Source organism: Hakea prostrata, chromosome 3 (genome assembly GCF_041222555.1).
Source record: "Hakea prostrata isolate BN-2017 chromosome 3, UWA_Hpros_2, whole genome shotgun sequence".
NCBI classification, from domain to species: domain Eukaryota; kingdom Viridiplantae; phylum Streptophyta; class Magnoliopsida; order Proteales; family Proteaceae; genus Hakea; species Hakea prostrata.
The window spans coordinates 69,890,058-69,907,419 of record NC_142602.1 but is presented as its reverse complement, the minus strand read 5'-3'; the positions used below and the strand labels follow the sequence as shown (position 1 = coordinate 69,907,419).

Sequence of the window (17,362 nt, the reverse complement as noted above, 5' to 3'; positions counted from 1 at the left end):
TCTAAATGCATTTTCTAAATCTATACATGCATGATATTCTCTATTTTGTTCAAGCACAAGTTACAAGATGCAATAATGTCATTTTCTTTTTCTTTAACTTTCGTGAAGCTGCGGTGATTGCACACCAAGGAAGAAACAGATAAAGAGGGGGACTTTCATCTTATAAGTCGCCTTCAAAATTCTCTTTTACATAAATTCAAGCTGGCTAGTTTTTTTTTTTTGGTAGAAAAGGGTCTATATATTAACGCGTGACCCACGCAAGGCATCCAGATTACAAAGATCAAGAAACCCGGATCTAACATGGCCAAGGTCCGGCCGCCGGCCCCTTCCGGGGTCCCGTTCCTCCCTTTCATGAAGATTTTGGTTCTGGGGTTCCTCCTTTGTGTCCGTCGCCTGTCTTGCTCCGCCTCGTTCCCCGCTTCCTTTCTGGCCCTCCTTCTCTGCCCTCTCCCCTCGCGTCGGCGGGTCCCCCCTTGTGGGTTTCCATCCGTCCCCCCGGGCCCCTTCCCCTCACTTGGCTGTCCACTTTTTTGCGCCCAGGAGGCCCATCTTCCCTTCGGCGTTCTTCGCTGGCGATCTCCCCGGGGGGTGGCTTCCGGTCTCCGCGCCTCCTTGCGCTTTCCCCCCCCCCTCGAGCCTTGTTCCCTTCACCGGTCTTTCGGGCTTTCCATTCTCCGTTGTTCGTGGGTGATGCTTCTCCTCGTTTCCTCGTAGGCATCTCTTCCATTTGATCGATCATGCATCGGTTCACCGGAGGAGGGGGGTGCCCATCTCTTGGGCGTCCGTCCGGGGTGTCGTTGTTCCGTCCTCTGCCCTCGTCCTTTCGTTCTTTTGGAGCTCCTCCGCCGCCGGTGCCCTAGCCCCTCTCCATCTGTTTTTTTTTGGGCGCTGCTGTCCATATTTTTCTCTCTAGTCTTTTGTTCTCGGTTCTCCCGTGTTGGGCTTGTTGTCTTTTCTTTCTCCCCGATTTGGTGTGTGGTTGCCGTTTCCGGAGCTTCCATTCCTCGGGCCCCTCCTGTCCTCCCTAGGGTTGGAATCTTCATCTTCAGTAGCCTCGGCTCCCTTGTCACACCTCCTTGTTGTCCTCCTTCCGGTTCTAGCCCCGCATCATTAGATCCGACCCAGAAATTCTCTTGTCTCTGTTGTGGCTTCTCGCTTTGAATCGACTCGAGATGTCCCTGGTCCTCCCACTCTTATAGTTTCCATTCCCCCCCTCTGCCGTTTGTTTTCCTTCCTTCTAACACTTTTCCATGCCCGGGGGTTTGTGCTCGGGTGTTGTTCGTTTGGGTATATCTGTTTAGTTTGCCGGCCTGTTGCTCCACACTCTCCGCTGCTTCTGGGCCGTTCCGCATTGGATCCCGGCCCCCCTCCTCGTCCTGCGCTGTCTCTCCCATGCCCCGTCTTCTTCTTGTTTTCCTTTTCTCCCATGTTTTGGCTCCTTCCTAATCTTGTTATGATGAGATTTAGGGGATAAATGGGATCTGCTGTTGTTTTGGTGAGCCCCCTTCGGCTTCTTTTCCCCATAGATGAGGTTGATTTCCCCCGCTTCTCTCTTGTCCTTTCTTGTTTTCTCGCTCTCCTTCTTTGAGCTTGCTCCGGGAGGCCCATCTTTTTGGTGGCCTCCTAGGTCTTCCTTCTTGGCCTCTTTGCCTAGGGCGTGTTGGGCTGGTTATGTGCTTTGTTTTTTGTTGGCCACTGCGCCAATGAGGTCAAGCTGCTTTGATTTCGGCTCCTGTTGCCTCGCCCGTTCTCCTTGTGGTTGGGTTGGTCCTTTTCCTCTCACTTCAGTCATACCTAGAGCTAGAGTGAATAAAAACTATCATATGTTGGTAACCACTTTATTTATTTTTTTGGGTAACCACTTCATATATATATATATATATAATGTGACAATTTTTATCATTAGATTTAAAAAAATAAAAAACAAACCGTTGTTTTGGTGAAAGAAAACTTTATTTTTTTTGTATAGAGGGATTTTATTAAGTCAGGGGATGGGGATTTAATATGCCTTAGAGCGAGAGTCAAACCCACAACCTCTTCACTTAATAGGTGTTGATTTCAACCACTAGAACAACTTTGCGTTGGCCAACCAAATTATCTTCTATGTATTGCCATCAATCTTATTTAGGATAATTTGTTACCATATAAATTTTAAAGAAACTCCACTGATCTAGTTTTTTTTTTTTTTAGAAATTATTCAAAATTCTTATGACAAAAACAAAGGGTGGACACCAACCACTCATAAATTACGTACATGCATGCCAATCATTTTCTTCCACCCATAATATACAAAGCAACTTTTGGGCTTTTAATTTCTTCTAATTTCCTTTTTACTAGGAAAATATATCAAAAAATCAGAGGGGGTCATCCGACCCTAAAGATCGCTTGAAATGATGGTTGAAAATTACATGAGATGGGAATGATGATTTGGGGTAGAAGTAGTAGTTGGGATGGGCAAGTTCCAAGGTAGAGTAGTCAACACATATAGAAAGCAAGGGAAAATTAGGGGTTTTAGAGTCGGATTTCAGTTTGTAAATTTATAAGATACTAACCTTTTGGTTGTATTAAAAAAATAGTAATTACATATGTACATGCATTTTCTCTCACAACCGTTAGATTTATTCTTGTATACATGATAAGATCATAACCAGTTGTGAACAGTATAGTCATTGTAGCAAAAAAGAACCTAGGCCTGCAATTAAAATTTGTTTTGCCTGAGTGTGCAAGTCCTCGCCACCCAACTGCTTGGCCTCCCCTCATGATAGGCAATGCATGCAAGATGTTTTGGGGAAAAAGAATCATGTTCTTTATAGTTTTATTCAACTACTCACAACAGAGTTGAAAAAGCTCTTTGCTCAGTTCAATAAAACGTGGGTCTCCAAAATGCAATGTCATAGGTTAAATCCTACAGAGCATGATTCCATTCTTGTTAGGTCCAATTACAATGAAATAACTTCACTAACTTGAACACCAACCTGCCTAAACGCTCTCCTGCAAAATAAAGAAAAGAAGAGGTCAATCAAAAACAAGAGAGAGCCAATTAATCAAGGATTCAACTGATCACCAAGTGTATATTGTAAATATGCAATGACGAATAATCCAACCAAAATAATAGGAATTAGACCTAATATGATGTGAAATAGAAAATCTTCAATCATTTGGATAACGGTATGGGACGACAGCCTGCCTAAGTGGAGAAGATCTTGATTCTTTGCCTGACCAATTATTGCGTTGAAGTCAATCCATTAATAGAGGTCATCTCAATCTATCAAAGCCCACGTCATATAGAACAATTAGGACTAATATTGTTCTTTTCAAAAAACAGTTCATATAAAATTAACCCTCACCAGAAACACTACATATATTTGATTTTTTTTTATCGCACAATTCATATATTGACCTGACCAATATTTAAGTCTGGACAGATCACAGTCTACGTATCTCTCCACAATCTTTGGATTTCATTGAATACAAAACGGAATGAAGCCTCCTTAGTTCTATGGCATCTTTAGCTCTGTCGGAATCAAGGAAAGAAATCTCAGCCTGGTTAACCGGTTTGCTACCAGGTGAACCGGTGAAATCTCGCCAAGAATTACAAAACCAAGGAGCAAATTTAAAGTTATAAATATATAATAGTCAATTATATATATAATATATAATATAATAAATATGCAAACGTTAGTGTCATTGTGTCAAGTGTCAACTGTCAAGTTTTAAAATATAAAAAAATAAGGGTAATTTTCATCTGGACCCCTGAGGTTTGGTCCATGTCATTTTTAGTCCAAATAAATGGACACTTTGCATCTGCCTCCCCTGAGGTATCCAATAAGATCAATTAAGGACAAATTGTGATTTTTATGACCAAAATACCCTCACATCTATTCGACCGTATGATTTGCATCATGTATTCACAATTAAATCCAACGGTGAAAATAAAAAGAGTGGGATATTTTCGAATTTTAATGCGATTGGATTTTTGCCACATCATCTACTTTGAATTGAACGGTTGAGATTCCAAAATGATGGAGTTAAATGTAAATATAAAGTTCTTATTTTACAAAACTTATTTTTAAGTTTTTAAATTTACAAAATTATACCCTCTAATGAACGAACAAGCAGACATACCTGTGTTCTTGTGAGCCCAAGAATCTCTTTCTAGGTTGTACTTCTTCAACAGCCCTTTATCTTCCTCAACAACATATATCACTTACTCTTCCATCGCCGTCGCCAGCCCATTCCATCCCAAAACCATTCCTTCCGGCATCTCTTCCCACCGATCATGCTCAACATCAAAGATAGCTCCTTCTTTAGGAGCATTCCCCTTGAGATTCACCATACAGAGTTTCCTTCTCTACTGAACTTTCCGTCTTTCAAGGACACAACTTTCTCCCAAACCCACTCTCTGTTTCTCAAGTTGTAGTGTTCTGCAGATCTCGCGACTTCTGGGCTATAATGAGAACCACACCGCTAACCATATATAGTGTGTCGTTCGTGGCTCTGGTGGCGCATCACCGCCGTGGGGTGGAGAATGGTGGGCCGATGAGCCACTGGTTGGATTCTAGGTCGAAGATTTGAGGGTGACAGAGTGCTGGGAGAAGGTTAGGGTTCATTCTGCAAATTATACGCTCTGAATCAATGAACAAGCAGACATACCTGTTCGTTGATTCAGAGGGTATAATTTTGTAAATTTAAAAACTTAAAAATAAGATTTGTAAAATAAGAAATTTATATTTACATTTAACCTCATCATTTTGAAATCTCAACCGTTCAATTCAAATTAGTTGATGTGGCAAAAATCCAACCGCAAATTAAAATCCATAAATATCCCACTCTTTTTATTTTCACCTTTGGATTTAATTGTGAAGACATGATGCAAATCTTACGGTAGAATAGATGTGAGGGTATTTTTGTCATAAAAATCATAATTTGTCCTTAATTGATCTTATTGGATACCTCAGGGGAGGCAGATGCAAAGTGTCCATTTATTTGGACTAAAAATGACATGGACCAAACCTCAAGGGGTCCATATGAAAATTACCCAAAAAATAATACCTAATAGCCAAATCATGTCTCCTACTCGTCAAGTTAGGTAAAGAAATGTATACGTTGTGTCAGTATTTTTTATTTTTTATTTTTATAATTTCATGGTCTTACATGAACCGCATGTGTGGTTCACGTAGTTCAAAATGCATATACTGTTCATCTTCCTCCTCCATCTTTGCCTGAAAGTCGTTGATGCTCCATGGACGGTGGTGTTGCAACTTGCAAGTTGGCTTGCGAGGGTGGTGTTATCGCCGGAAATCGCCGGTTCAGCAGTAAAATGGCGAGATATCGCCGATTTCTTGGCGATATCCTGCCAAATCGAGTTTCGGTGCTGGGTTCGTTTTGCCTAGCACCTAAATTCGGCGATTTTGTTTTCCATGGTCAGAACCTATTTTCCTTTTTTTTGTCTGCTATCCCTTTTATGCATTCAATACAAACCTAAAAATTGTCTAAAGAGAAGGTAGACCAGGAATGTGATTTCCAGCCCAACTGATATTTGAAAAATGCACGATTTAGTATGAGACCATTGGCTTGCGTTTTACATGATATCCCTTAAATTAAGCCTGGAGTTCAAAGTTCAAACAACTTCAGTCATAGATACCTAAAAATAAATGTCCAAACACCCTGCCATATATAGCCCACCTTATTGTCTAGGTCATAACTCAACATGCAAGAACGACCCTTTGATTTGGGGATAGAAGAGAGAGGTAAACAGAGAATTCTATTGGAAATAAAGTTATACATGTTAATGACTAAAATAGTCATTCTACTCTGATCAATCCAACCAACGGGTTCAATATAGTTGTCTCGATCATAGTGTTAATGGACGGTCCTCCGACCATCGTGTTAAGGGTGCTTGATCAAGGTAGACTTTTATCACCTATCAATTACCTAGAAGGATAAGTCAGGTAAATAACTCTTCCTAGGGTTACTTTCCTAACACAACTCTTCTTAGAGTTGTATTCGAAGTCTAACTCTGATATCTAAAGCTATATAAGCATCTCAGGTAAGCTGTATGTAGTAAGTATTCATATTTTGTGTGATCAATTACTTGAATTCTCTATTGAATAGTTGAGATCATATTATTGGTACTGACTTACTCGTCGGAGACGTACCTCGACCCCCAAGGTCGAGCATGTGTTTTGCAGGAACGTGACAGGGAAGGACGAGCAGGATTTCGTATCAGATCATATCAGGAATGCTAAATCAACCCTTCAAATAATAATGAGGAGATCGAATTCCCTTGTGAGGTAATATTGTCTTCAAATTCCCTTTAGGGTAATTTAACCATAAGGTATGTCGTACATCCCTTTTCTTAAAATAATCATTATTTTTTTAATCAAATTTGAGGACTTATTCCCAAATCGAGTTTGCCAAAAGAATTAATCAAAGTTTGGTGGGAATTCTCTTAGATTTATGAGAACCAACCACAAGGTTGAGTAAGTAAAGTTACATTATCATCAAGGTTAAATTTACCCAATTTACATGATTACATCATTAAATGTCATTATCAAATTATTCATTTTTTTTTTATGTACGATTACATAAAGAAAGAGAACATATGATATGACAGATTTACAATAGGTTAATTATTGTGCTTTTTGCAAAGGCGATTACATAAAGAGATTGAAATTCATGATTTTTGTCTTTTGCCAAAGCATATTACAATTTACAACCACCTTTAAGCAACATATGAAACCGGGTGTAAGAATCTTTCGTCCACTGTTAGTTGGTTGGACTTACCATACAGGAAATTACTTCCCATGTGTTATTTTTGTTTTGGCAAGAGCTTGAAGCAAGCAAAATCCACCATCACCAAATGGAATCCAGAAACCTCCTCTTTCGCTGAAGTCACCTCTCTCTTCTACGAAAGCCGCCGTGAAGCCAAGGATTTTCTCAAATCCGTCAAGTATCTGCAACACACTATGCACTACTCCGCCTCTCGATTATCTTCCTCCTCCACCAAGCTCCTCCGAGCTCATAACCTGGTAGAGATCGCTAGCGTTTACAGAAGGAACTCTTTCAATATCTCTCCACCAATCGCGACCATCTCGATCCTAAATCTGTATCCGCTCGATCCAACACCCCGCGCCTCTACTAGATCGAGCATCTTCGACTATGAAGACAACGTCGACGCCGAGGAAGAAATTCAGGATGCCGGCGGATCAATTTCCGAGGTCGAGCAATTCTCCGCACTTGCCGTGTCGGATCTCATGATCTCCTCAAGGCTATGGCACGAGTGCATCAAGATCTACAAGGTAACGAGGAAATCTATCGTCTACGAGGCTCTATACAAGCTAGGAATCGAGTGGCTCTCTTCTTTGAAGATTCAAAAGATGGACTGGGAAATTCTTGATCTCAAGATCAAAAGCTGTTTCAACACCGTCAGGATTACGATGATGTCACTCTTCTCCGGCAGAAGGATAGTCTGTGATCACGTGTTCGCCACTTCCGCTTCCATTAGGGAGTCTTGTTTCTCCGATATAACTAAAGAAGGAGCTATGAATATGTTTCGATTTCCAGCGTTTGTGGCCAAGAATCACAAAGGAAACTCACTAGAGAAGACTTCCAGAATACTCGAAATCTATGAACTCAAGTGCGTGTCAACACAATAAGAATAAGAAGAAGAAGCAGTAGCAGCAGCCACATTTTGAATATGATGTATATTTTTGCAACACATTGATTAAGATCTCTTTGAAGAATGGGTGTATTGGACATGCTCATCAAGTGTTTGATGAGATGCCTCATAGAGATTTGGTTTCCGCTATATTAACAAGAACAGCAAATCTGAAGTGATTGAATCATGCTTTACTCGGTCTCCTTAGTGACAAGTCATTCGAATAGAATCTGCAGAAAGATTCATGCATCTTCAGATTGGAGTATTCTCCAACCAAAGCCACCTCACACGTGTTGCTGAAGCGTCATAACTGTGATGCTCCCAAAGTTCGCGTAAACCACCGAACTGGGTCCAATGGAATCAAGCCATTCAACACACCACATAGGCTCTTCTTTTCATAAATTGGACCCAATGGACTTGAAGCTCTCATATTTAATCTGATCCAAATCAATGGATCAATGGAAGAGGGCCAATGCTATAAGCTCAAGGCAACATTGTTGACAATGAATTAGTGGCGTACTTCTCAAGGTCATCAAAGAATGCCACATCGAAGCTACATACTTCCACATCGAATTATAACCATATGATTCTTGAAGTCGACTGTATTGAAAAGCAGCAAAATCTTCATATTCAAGCAGTGAGAAAAAGCACAGAGAATATCGTTCTCTCCCATCTCATCAAGCCATTTACCTGCATGAGCCAATATACCCTGGATATCTATGATGTGCTATTTTCACTCAAAACAAGTGACGATCATTCGAAAATTCAATTATTGTTTCTTCAATTCAAGCAACAATTCTCAAAGTGGAGTTCTCGTTCTAAAAGCAAAGATCCTTCAAGAGATGTTATCACCTTCTTTAGAGAAGATGACTCTATATCAGAGATTTCTTATCATTATTTCTTTTTCTGATCTTCAATTTGCAAAAATTCTTTTTACATTTGATGCATGCTCGGGATTATTCGCCATATACAACCTAGAGTTGGATGTGGAATATCAAGCAATATACTCTTTAAGTCAGCTAGCACTGAAATTCAGTAGCAACAATATATTTAGCTTCAACAAAAAAAGCCATATATACGATATTTTCAAAGCCTTTGAGTTCATGGATAGCAAAATATCATCAAAATTAAAAGTATGGAAGCTCGAGATATAATCGACCATACATGATTGAGAGAAAGGAGTTCTACATACAAGCAAAAGTTCTTAGCTGGATGAAGCATAACAGCTCAAAAAAATACTTGACCTATCATGCTCGGGGGAGTAAAGAGAGATAAACATCTCACATCTCGACCTCCTCGTACACAGAGCATAAAAGGCTTGAAAAGTGTCAAGTAGTCATGCTCAATGAAAGAGGTCTAGATATACAAGTCTAAAAGACTACTAAACTAGAAACCTATGAGTTGACCACAATCATTCTACTCGACCAACATTGAAAGGACGCTGCTCGACCATATCTATAACTCTACTCGACCAGCATTGGGAAGAAAAAGACCTAAGTTCCTTAGGCGACAGAAGGTGTAAGACCTAAGGGCGTCCAGAAAAGGTGTAAGACCTATGGGCTTCCAAAAAGGGTGTAAGACCTAAGGACTTCCAGAAAAGGTGTAAGACCTAAGGACTTCCAAAAAAGGTGTAAGACCTAAGGGTTTCCAAAAAGGATTTTGTAAGACCTAAGACTCTTAGGCAGAAAGACCTAAGTCTCTTAGGATAAGACCTAAGACTCTTAGGCAGAAAAACCTAAGAATCTTAGGCGGATAAGACCTAAGAATCATAGGCAAAAAGACTTAAGTCTCTTAGGTGGATAAGACTAAGATTCTTAGGCAAAAAGACCTAGGCACAAAGACATAATGTATTTAGGAAGAAAGTCTCAAGATTTATTCTTTGGTAGAAAGGACCTAATATAATTAGGCAAAAAAGACCTAAGATACTTAGGCACAAAGACCTAACATATGTAGGCAGAAAGTCCCAAGATTTATTCTTTGGCAGAAAGTCCCAAGATTTATTCGTCGGCAGAAAGGACCTAATATAATTAGGTGGAAAAGACCTGAAATTCTTAGGAAGGCCCTAAGAATCCTAGGCACAAAAGACCTAAGATACTTAGGTAGAAAAAACCTAAAATTCCTTAGGTACGAAAACTTCAAAAACTTTTTCATCATACTCAAAGTTATCATACCCGGGGGGTAGTAGGTTATGACTGACTAATTGTTGACGAACAACTACTTGGACTTATGACTAAACAATCCCAACCGGACATCATGACTTGAATGATGAACATAAAAGACAACGAACACTGAAAATTACTTCACATGTTCAGACGAAGATCGGATGCTTCTCAAAGCCGACCATCATACACAGATTATGTAGTTCCGGCCATATACTCCATTATTAGAAAACGTCATCCCGATCAAGGTTCATTGAAGGAACAAACGAAGCATATAACTAAATACCCAACTACCGAGCAGATTACATAGGTAGGGAGTCACAAGCAAAAAACATATTGCCTCCATATACTGAACAAGTGCACTTCATAAAAAGAAAGAGAATGCATAAGGCATAAAGGAACTGCCACCAAACAAAAACACTTTACATAATATTTATAATATACCAAATAGCACAACGTATGGCCGAACAGCCGCCTACCGAGCAACATACTAGCAATCGTATGGAAGGATGCCACGAATGACCGATAAACATTACTTTAGTATACCGAACAAGAATACTTCAATAGATGAGATAATGCATAAAGGAGAGATTACCAAACAAAGATACTTGAAGAGAAAGGATGATAAACAGGCACACCATATGACCAAACAAAGATATTTATTTACTTCAATTCACATCGTGTTCGGGGAGGAACCGAACACAAAGATCTATTTACTTCAAATTCACATCGTGTTCGGGGAAGAACCGAACACAGAGATCTATTTACTTCAACTAACTTTGTATTCGGGGAATAACCGAACACAAGGTGTAAGACCTAAGGGCTTCCAGAAAAAGTGTAAGACCTAAGGGCTTCCAAAAAAAGGTGTAAGACCTAAGATACTTTGGGCTTCCAAAAAAGGTCTAAGACCTAAGATACTTTGGGCTTCCAAAAAAGGTCTAAGACCTAAGATACTTTAGGCTTCCGGAAATAAAAAAGGTATAAGACCTAAATTTAGGCTTCCGACAACATAGTGTGCAAATACGTCTATGACGAGCAACGTAGTGAGCAAATACGTCAAGAGCACCGTAGTGTGCAAATACGTCATGAGCACCGTAGTGTCCAAATAAATCACGAACACCGTAGTGTGTAAATACGACAAGTTACCATGTTGAAGGAAGTAGTCGAACATATATCTACATATACCAGGTAGGTAACCATGGCAATTGGCAAAATCTTCAATCAAAGAAGAGGACGACCAATGATAATTCAATAGCCAAAGAGACAGTGAAGAAGACTAATGGATTTATGAAAGAGTGAGCATAATGCTTGGCCAATACAGGGTCAACCACAACTTCAAATGAAAGCTCAAGAACTCGACCAGGTTGGTGATTCTTCTCAACCACAACCAGTTTGACCAAACCAATGGTTTGAGCACTATGAAAATTCAGATGCATTTCAACTAGAACACTGGCTTAAACGGAGATGATACAAAAGATCTTATCCCCATAAATGCACCGCTTGCAACTTTGGTCGAGCAAAATCACCAAACCAAATCAAAGCTTGGTTAAGAGGAAAATCTAGTCCCTTGGTCCGAACATGGAACACCGTTACCAAGTGACTTACGGTCGACCTCAAATAGACCGACCAGGGTCAAGAAGACATAGCAAAGGAGTCTCCGATGAAGGTGCAAAAAATGTGAAATCATGATCAAGGTTAATCAAGGAATTTTACAACAAAATAAAGTATAAGAGGACCAAGGGCAAGATCGGCCAATAAAAGTGGTTGATCCAACACAAGCATTAATACAAATATTTCGCATGCTGAACAACTCTTCGCCTCGCTATTTAGCATATTACTTCTCAGCCACAAAAACACGATGACTTCTCGAACAAGTATATAACACTTTTCGACCACAGAAAAGTGTGGAGAAAAAAAGATAAGAATAGAGGATTTGTTAGTCTAGGTATGGGAAAGCGAAGCAGGAACCTCAAGATAAGAGGCAAGAAAGAGCTTCCGTAGCAGCAATAGCAACTTTTGTTTTCTCAAGAAACGCAGAAATGAAGCAAAGAAGAAGAAATGTAGAAGAAGAAATGTAGAAGAAGAAATAAAGGAGGTACCTGTTTGGACCAATCAAGGACACCCTGCACGGGAGTAATGTAATCCCTTGGGTTGAACACACTGTCCTCGACTCCAATGGACTGGGGGGCTTCTGTTAATGACTAAAATAGTCATTCTACCCTGACCAGTTCGACCAACGGGTTCAATGCAGTTGTCTCGACCATAGTATTAATGGACGGTCCGACCATCGTGTTAAGGGTGCCCGATCAAGGTAGACTTTTATCACCTATCAACTACCTACAAGGATAAGTCAGGTAAATAACTCTTCCTAGGGTTACTTTCATAACACAACTCTTCTTAGAGTTATATTCGAAGTCTAACTCTGATATCTAAAGCTATATAAGTATCTCAGGCAAGCTGTATGTAGTAAGTATTCATATGTGATCAATTACTTGAATTCTCTATTGAATAGTTGATATCATATCATTGGTACTGACTTGCTCGTCGCAGATGTACCTCGACCCCAAGGTTGAGCATGTGTTTTGCAGGAACGTGACAGGAAAGGACGAGCAGGATTTTGTATCAACAATACAATTCAGAGCTTAATAAAGCCTTAGAAACAGAAGCGTCATTAACTAAAGATGAACCAATTCAAAGGCTGAATCTAATATCACGATCTCAGTGAGAACTAAGATTAAAAGACTGTCCATGTTTTGTTGAATCTTAAAATTAAGGTTGATATATATTGTAATCAGCAACATGATTCACCTCTGCATATATACAGTTATAACTTACCAACCATTTGAGCTAGTCAGTGATTTTATTTCAACTAACATTTTCAAAAATCTACCTCTGCACCCTTTGGTTGGAGCCAAGAATAAGGGATAGGCCTTCAAGGAATCCAACTCCACAGTTATTCCCTATGATTAATGGTGCATAATTGAGTCCGATGGTTAATAGGCACAACCTTTCCCAAATACCTTTAGCATACTTGCAATCACTAATAAAGTACATGCATGCATGTTGTCTTCCCTTCAACTCTAGCAGAAGTTACAGGATTCCTAATACAATATAAGCTCATTTTATTTTTCTCATCATTGGTAAGGAGATAGTCTTTGCACACCAACTAAAGAAACAAGTACAATTGGGTTACTCAATTTGATCATCCAAATTCTTGAGCCAAAAAAAAAAAAAAAAAAAGGAAAGAAGAAGAAGATGAAAGAAGTCATTGCTTAGACTATCACTTAATTATTAAATTTTAAACCCTATTACCCTTATCCAACCAAATTCTCTCCATGTATATAGGCATGATTCCTATATAGAACAATTTGTTTGCAATTGAATTTTAAAAAACCTCAGGGGATCCTCATAAAATTTTTTTCTATATATTTTTTGGGTAGAAATTATTTAGAGTTCTTGCGAGAAGAACAATGGTACTACCATGACACCAACTACACCACCGTTATTCTCTTGACCAATATTTACAAAGTAACCTTTGACCTTCAATTTTTTCTCTACTAAGAAAGTTATACACAACTGGGCTTAACATGGTATTTGATCTTTGAATTGAGAGATCTCTTCAAAAATGGGAAGTCTCATTGATTTGAATGGAGTCCAATCACACAAAATCTGGTCAATCTCTTCCATAAATATTTCTTCCAAGTTATGACCAAGTTGAGTTGACAAAAACTCGGTCGATTGAAGTGATTCCAGCTCATGCAACAATTCATCTGCACGGCTTCTTGACTTTGAATCCTCTGAACTGGTGACTCTACATTGCTGGACATCTTCAAGAACCAACCGGGCTTCATCATATCTTCCTTGTTTAATTAGGCAAAGCCCTAAGTTGCAAGCTTTGTTTGCATCTGGCTCTATCATCTGTGCTTTTCTATACACAGCTTCAGCAGCCATATAGTTCGTTTGTTGCATATAAGCCCACCCCAGATTTCCCTGCCATTCCATTCAGTTAGTTACTGTTAGAAGGAACACTAAAAAATCACCAATTGAAATTGAAACAAAAAGTAAAAAATACAAAGAGTTAAACATAGTTCACACACAATTGGGTGTACTACATCAACGAGAGAGAATAACTTTCCATTAAGTAGAAGAAGAAAACAAATGGAGACTTCTCAACCAATCACCAGAATGGTGTTACAAAAAATTTCACCCAAATTCCCAAAATTCTCAATGACCTCAAATGAACATAGGATACTTATTTATAAAATGAATAAACGGGTCATTAGGGTTGCTTACTAAAATATATCCGTACGGTCCATCTTCAAAGTTACCATTATGATCATTAGATAAACAAACTATAACGAATTATTTCTAATCATTAATGATATTAAATTACAGTCTGAGTTAGGTAATCTGATAATATTACGTACAAGTATTCTTGAGGTTTCTTGCTTGATGGAAACCTGGAGCTTCCTGCCATGAGAGCGAGCTGTCTTGGTGGGTTTGCCATTGAAAGCTTCTCCTTGGTATATCAGCCTGAGCTTCTGCTTTAGCAAATCAATCTGTTCATCTATTCTTCCACATTTCTGTTAATATATATCATCAAAATCAGCTATGATGAAACATGCTAATTTGGATTAATTAACTTACTAATCAAATTAAGAAAAATAATTTTGATTAGAAACCTTTTGGAACTGAGGGATGTTAGTTTAAAAATAGTATAATTATAAATACCTTAAATAAGTCTATTAGAACATTATCAAGTGACTCCTTGGCCTGTTTGGAGCAAAGATGCCTGAAGGATTTAATGGCTTCAATGGCTTCTTCAGTTCTATCTTGCTGCTTCATCACAGCAGCCATGTCCTTGAGTGCACTATCAACTCTATCTCCTGCGTTAATTGCTTTCCAGAATAAAACTATTGCTGCTTCTGGGTCCTTCTGCACCAGCTGCAAATCTCAAACCCCAACACCATAACCATTAAACCAAAAATCTTGGGCATGATTAAAACACGCCGAGAGAACGAAAAAAAAAAACTATTTTTTACAGAATCCTGGTTTTCCCAGAAAATAGAGGCAATAAAATGAAAAATTTTTTGTCAAAAAACAAACTGAAACTAACCAAATTAAAGCTTCGATGTAAACCAAACTAAAGAAAGTTTCGGAAACAGGAAAAGAAAAAAAAAACTGTTTTTTACAGAATCCTGATTAACCCAGAAAAATATAAGCCCCGACATCAAACGCAGAAAGGAGAAAAGGTAGAACCTTTTTTTCCTTGATGAAGAGAAAGAAAAAGGGATAGAATGGTACCTGAGCATATTTTGCACGCACATAAGGAGTATCTCCAGAAGGAACCTTGTGGATAACATGGAAAGAATCCTTTTTTTCACCTTTCCTGAAGTTCATCTTCCTATTCTCTTCTCCACCTTGTTTTTTTTTTTCCGATTATTCTTGATGATGTCTCAGGTGATCAAAGTGCTCGAATCTCTAGTTAAGTGAAAAAACATGGAACAAAGAGAAATGTGAGAAATGGAGAGCTCTAAGATCCTACAGATGATATGCACAGAAACTCTTGGGAAATGAACCTGGACATATTAGCGTCTCCCTTCCTTCTTTTACCTCATTTTGTCTGCTTTTTTGCAGGTATTATTCTATATATAATGGTGTTTTCAAATTCTTTGTCTTACCTAAAAAGAAAGTCAACAAATTCTTTGGAGCTCCCTTAACCATCCGATTTATTACGCTACTACTGTGATTGATCTTAATGGTCAATCACAAATTGCACCAGGGTTCAAGGCAACATAAAACTATAATCCCTCACTGCAAAAAAAAAAAAAAAAAAAATTTGTGTTTACATGAGCTTTGTCCTCATGGTAGTATTATTTCCCTAGACATTACTTTGTCTAAATTTTCACTTCTATTTTGCTTTCTCTTTTGACATCAGCTCACTATTTGCTTATTTCGAGTTTGAATTTTTCTTTTATAAGTTCACATTTATAGTTTTAGAGTTCATTAAAATATCTGCATCAGCTGTTCTAAAGAGGAATGGACACGGGATATATTAACATATGATACTAACTCAAATAAAATAAATATTGCATATGATCCACGGAATCTTATTATTTGTGTGAGAGACCGATTCAACATTGGATCTTTTCTTCACAAGCATATGAAGAATCAATTATTCTCCTTTCAATCAACCAAACCCCCCCCCCCCGAAAAAAAAAAAAAAAGAAAAAAGAAGAAAAACATTCACGCACAAAAAACTAAAAAATATTCTCAAAATCATTAAAATGACATCATTATTTCTCCATGTAATATGAAAAATTATAGATGAACCTTTTGAACTCTTAGTAAAGTCAATAATCAAATTTGAAAGGATAAACCTAATTACGTATTCAAGAGATATATTTTTTCTTCTTACGTTATCTAAGTGTCTGAAAGGGCATTTTTTGCCTTCGACGCAATAAAATCATATGAGAATTTTATTGTAACTTAAAAATCAATATTTAAATTAGTTTTATTCTTTTACAAAAATGAAGAAAAACTATAAAAGGTGAACCTGTTTAGAAGCAATCAATTCAACTCTTTCCTGTTTTAACATATTCTGTAGGCAATTTATATGACTCGATTTGTGAGATCTGTGATGGAAGTACATTGCTTGTGCAAACAACCCCAGAGCCCATATTGATCTTGTTCTTTAGTGGAAGTGTAGGTACGACCAAACCTATATGGCAACTAGTTTTTTCAAGTAAACTACAAAATATATATCCTATGTTTTTTCTTCTTATATAATGAAATTTCTTCCTCTTTACTCATAAATGTAGCACACCTCATTGACATGTGTGAGAACCATGTTAAATATGTATGTTCCTTCAATTTCTTTCTATTTTTATCTGTGATTTCTTAATATTCATTATAATAATAACCTTTTGAATTTGTATATTTTTAGGAAAACACAGATAGTTGACTTTCTTGAAACCAAAAGATACACAACTCCCAACAGAAAGGATTTGATAGGAAAGGCAAGAAAAATAGGGGGTACACAAACAGTCTTTGCCAAAATTATATACAACAACAACAATAAGCCTTGTTCCAATTAAATGAGGTCGGCTACATGGATTTTTGCCTTCCAACCAGTTTTGTTTGAGGTCATGCTAAATACAGGGCCTAAGCTATGCATATCATTTCTCACCACTTCTCTTAATGTTATCTTAAATCAAAATCATATGTAAGACAAAACTATGAAAAGCAAGAAGTTGTGCAAACATCAATGTTTGTGTTAATTTGGACATTGAAAGGGGTAGATTCAACTGAGCCCATCAAAATTATATACATGTTGATATTTGGCAGGAAGCATATCCATGGAAGTTGATTGAAGTGTATCTAGGCAGTCTTTTGCATCCAATACACTCAAAAGAGTATGATTTAAGAAATTTTGGCAACAAGAAGATCGTGTATAACACCATCTAATTGGAGAATAAAAAGTAAGATTACATGATAGAAATGCTAATTTTATTTTTTACTTTTTTAAAGATAAAGTTGTCAA

At 38.0% G+C, this 17,362-nt stretch overlaps 2 protein-coding genes across 2 annotated transcripts; one reads left to right on the top strand and one right to left on the bottom strand.

Annotated features, from left to right (window-relative positions):
- Positions 1 to 6,806: 6,806 nt before the first annotated feature.
- On the top strand, positions 6,807 to 7,658 carry LOC149022915 (exocyst complex component EXO70H1-like). Its single transcript, XM_089147730.1, has one exon. It carries the CDS (start codon positions 6,807 to 6,809, stop codon positions 7,656 to 7,658), a length of 852 nt encoding a protein of 283 aa, XP_089003856.1.
- Positions 7,659 to 13,336: 5,678 nt separating this feature from the next.
- On the bottom strand, positions 13,337 to 15,289 carry LOC149022914 (protein SULFUR DEFICIENCY-INDUCED 1-like). Its single transcript, XM_089147364.1, has 4 exons — positions 15,124 to 15,289; positions 14,551 to 14,763; positions 14,247 to 14,402; positions 13,337 to 13,809 (listed from the first exon to the last, which is right to left on the bottom strand). The coding sequence occupies exons 1-4, from the start codon at positions 15,217 to 15,219 to the stop codon at positions 13,402 to 13,404; spliced, it is 873 nt and encodes a 290-aa protein (XP_089003490.1). The 5' UTR covers positions 15,220 to 15,289; the 3' UTR covers positions 13,337 to 13,401.
- Between the last annotated feature and the right edge of the window lie 2,073 nt (positions 15,290 to 17,362).

What these genes read in the sequence shown, in the direction of transcription:
- LOC149022915 (XM_089147730.1), top strand. Translation starts at nt 6,807, where the DNA reads ATGTGTTATTTTTGTTTTGGCAAGAGCTTGAAGCAAGCAAAATCCACC.
- LOC149022914 (XM_089147364.1), bottom strand. Translation starts at nt 15,219, where the DNA reads ATGAACTTCAGGAAAGGTGAAAAAAAGGATTCTTTCCATGTTATCCAC. An exon ending in TTCTAATAGACTTATTTAAG is followed by an intron (nt 14,403 to 14,550) that starts GTATTTATAATT and finishes ATATATTAACAG; the next exon opens with AAATGTGGAAGAATAGATGA. An exon ending in AAGAAACCTCAAGAATACTT is followed by an intron (nt 13,810 to 14,246) that starts GTACGTAATATT and finishes ATGGAATGGCAG; the next exon opens with GGAAATCTGGGGTGGGCTTA.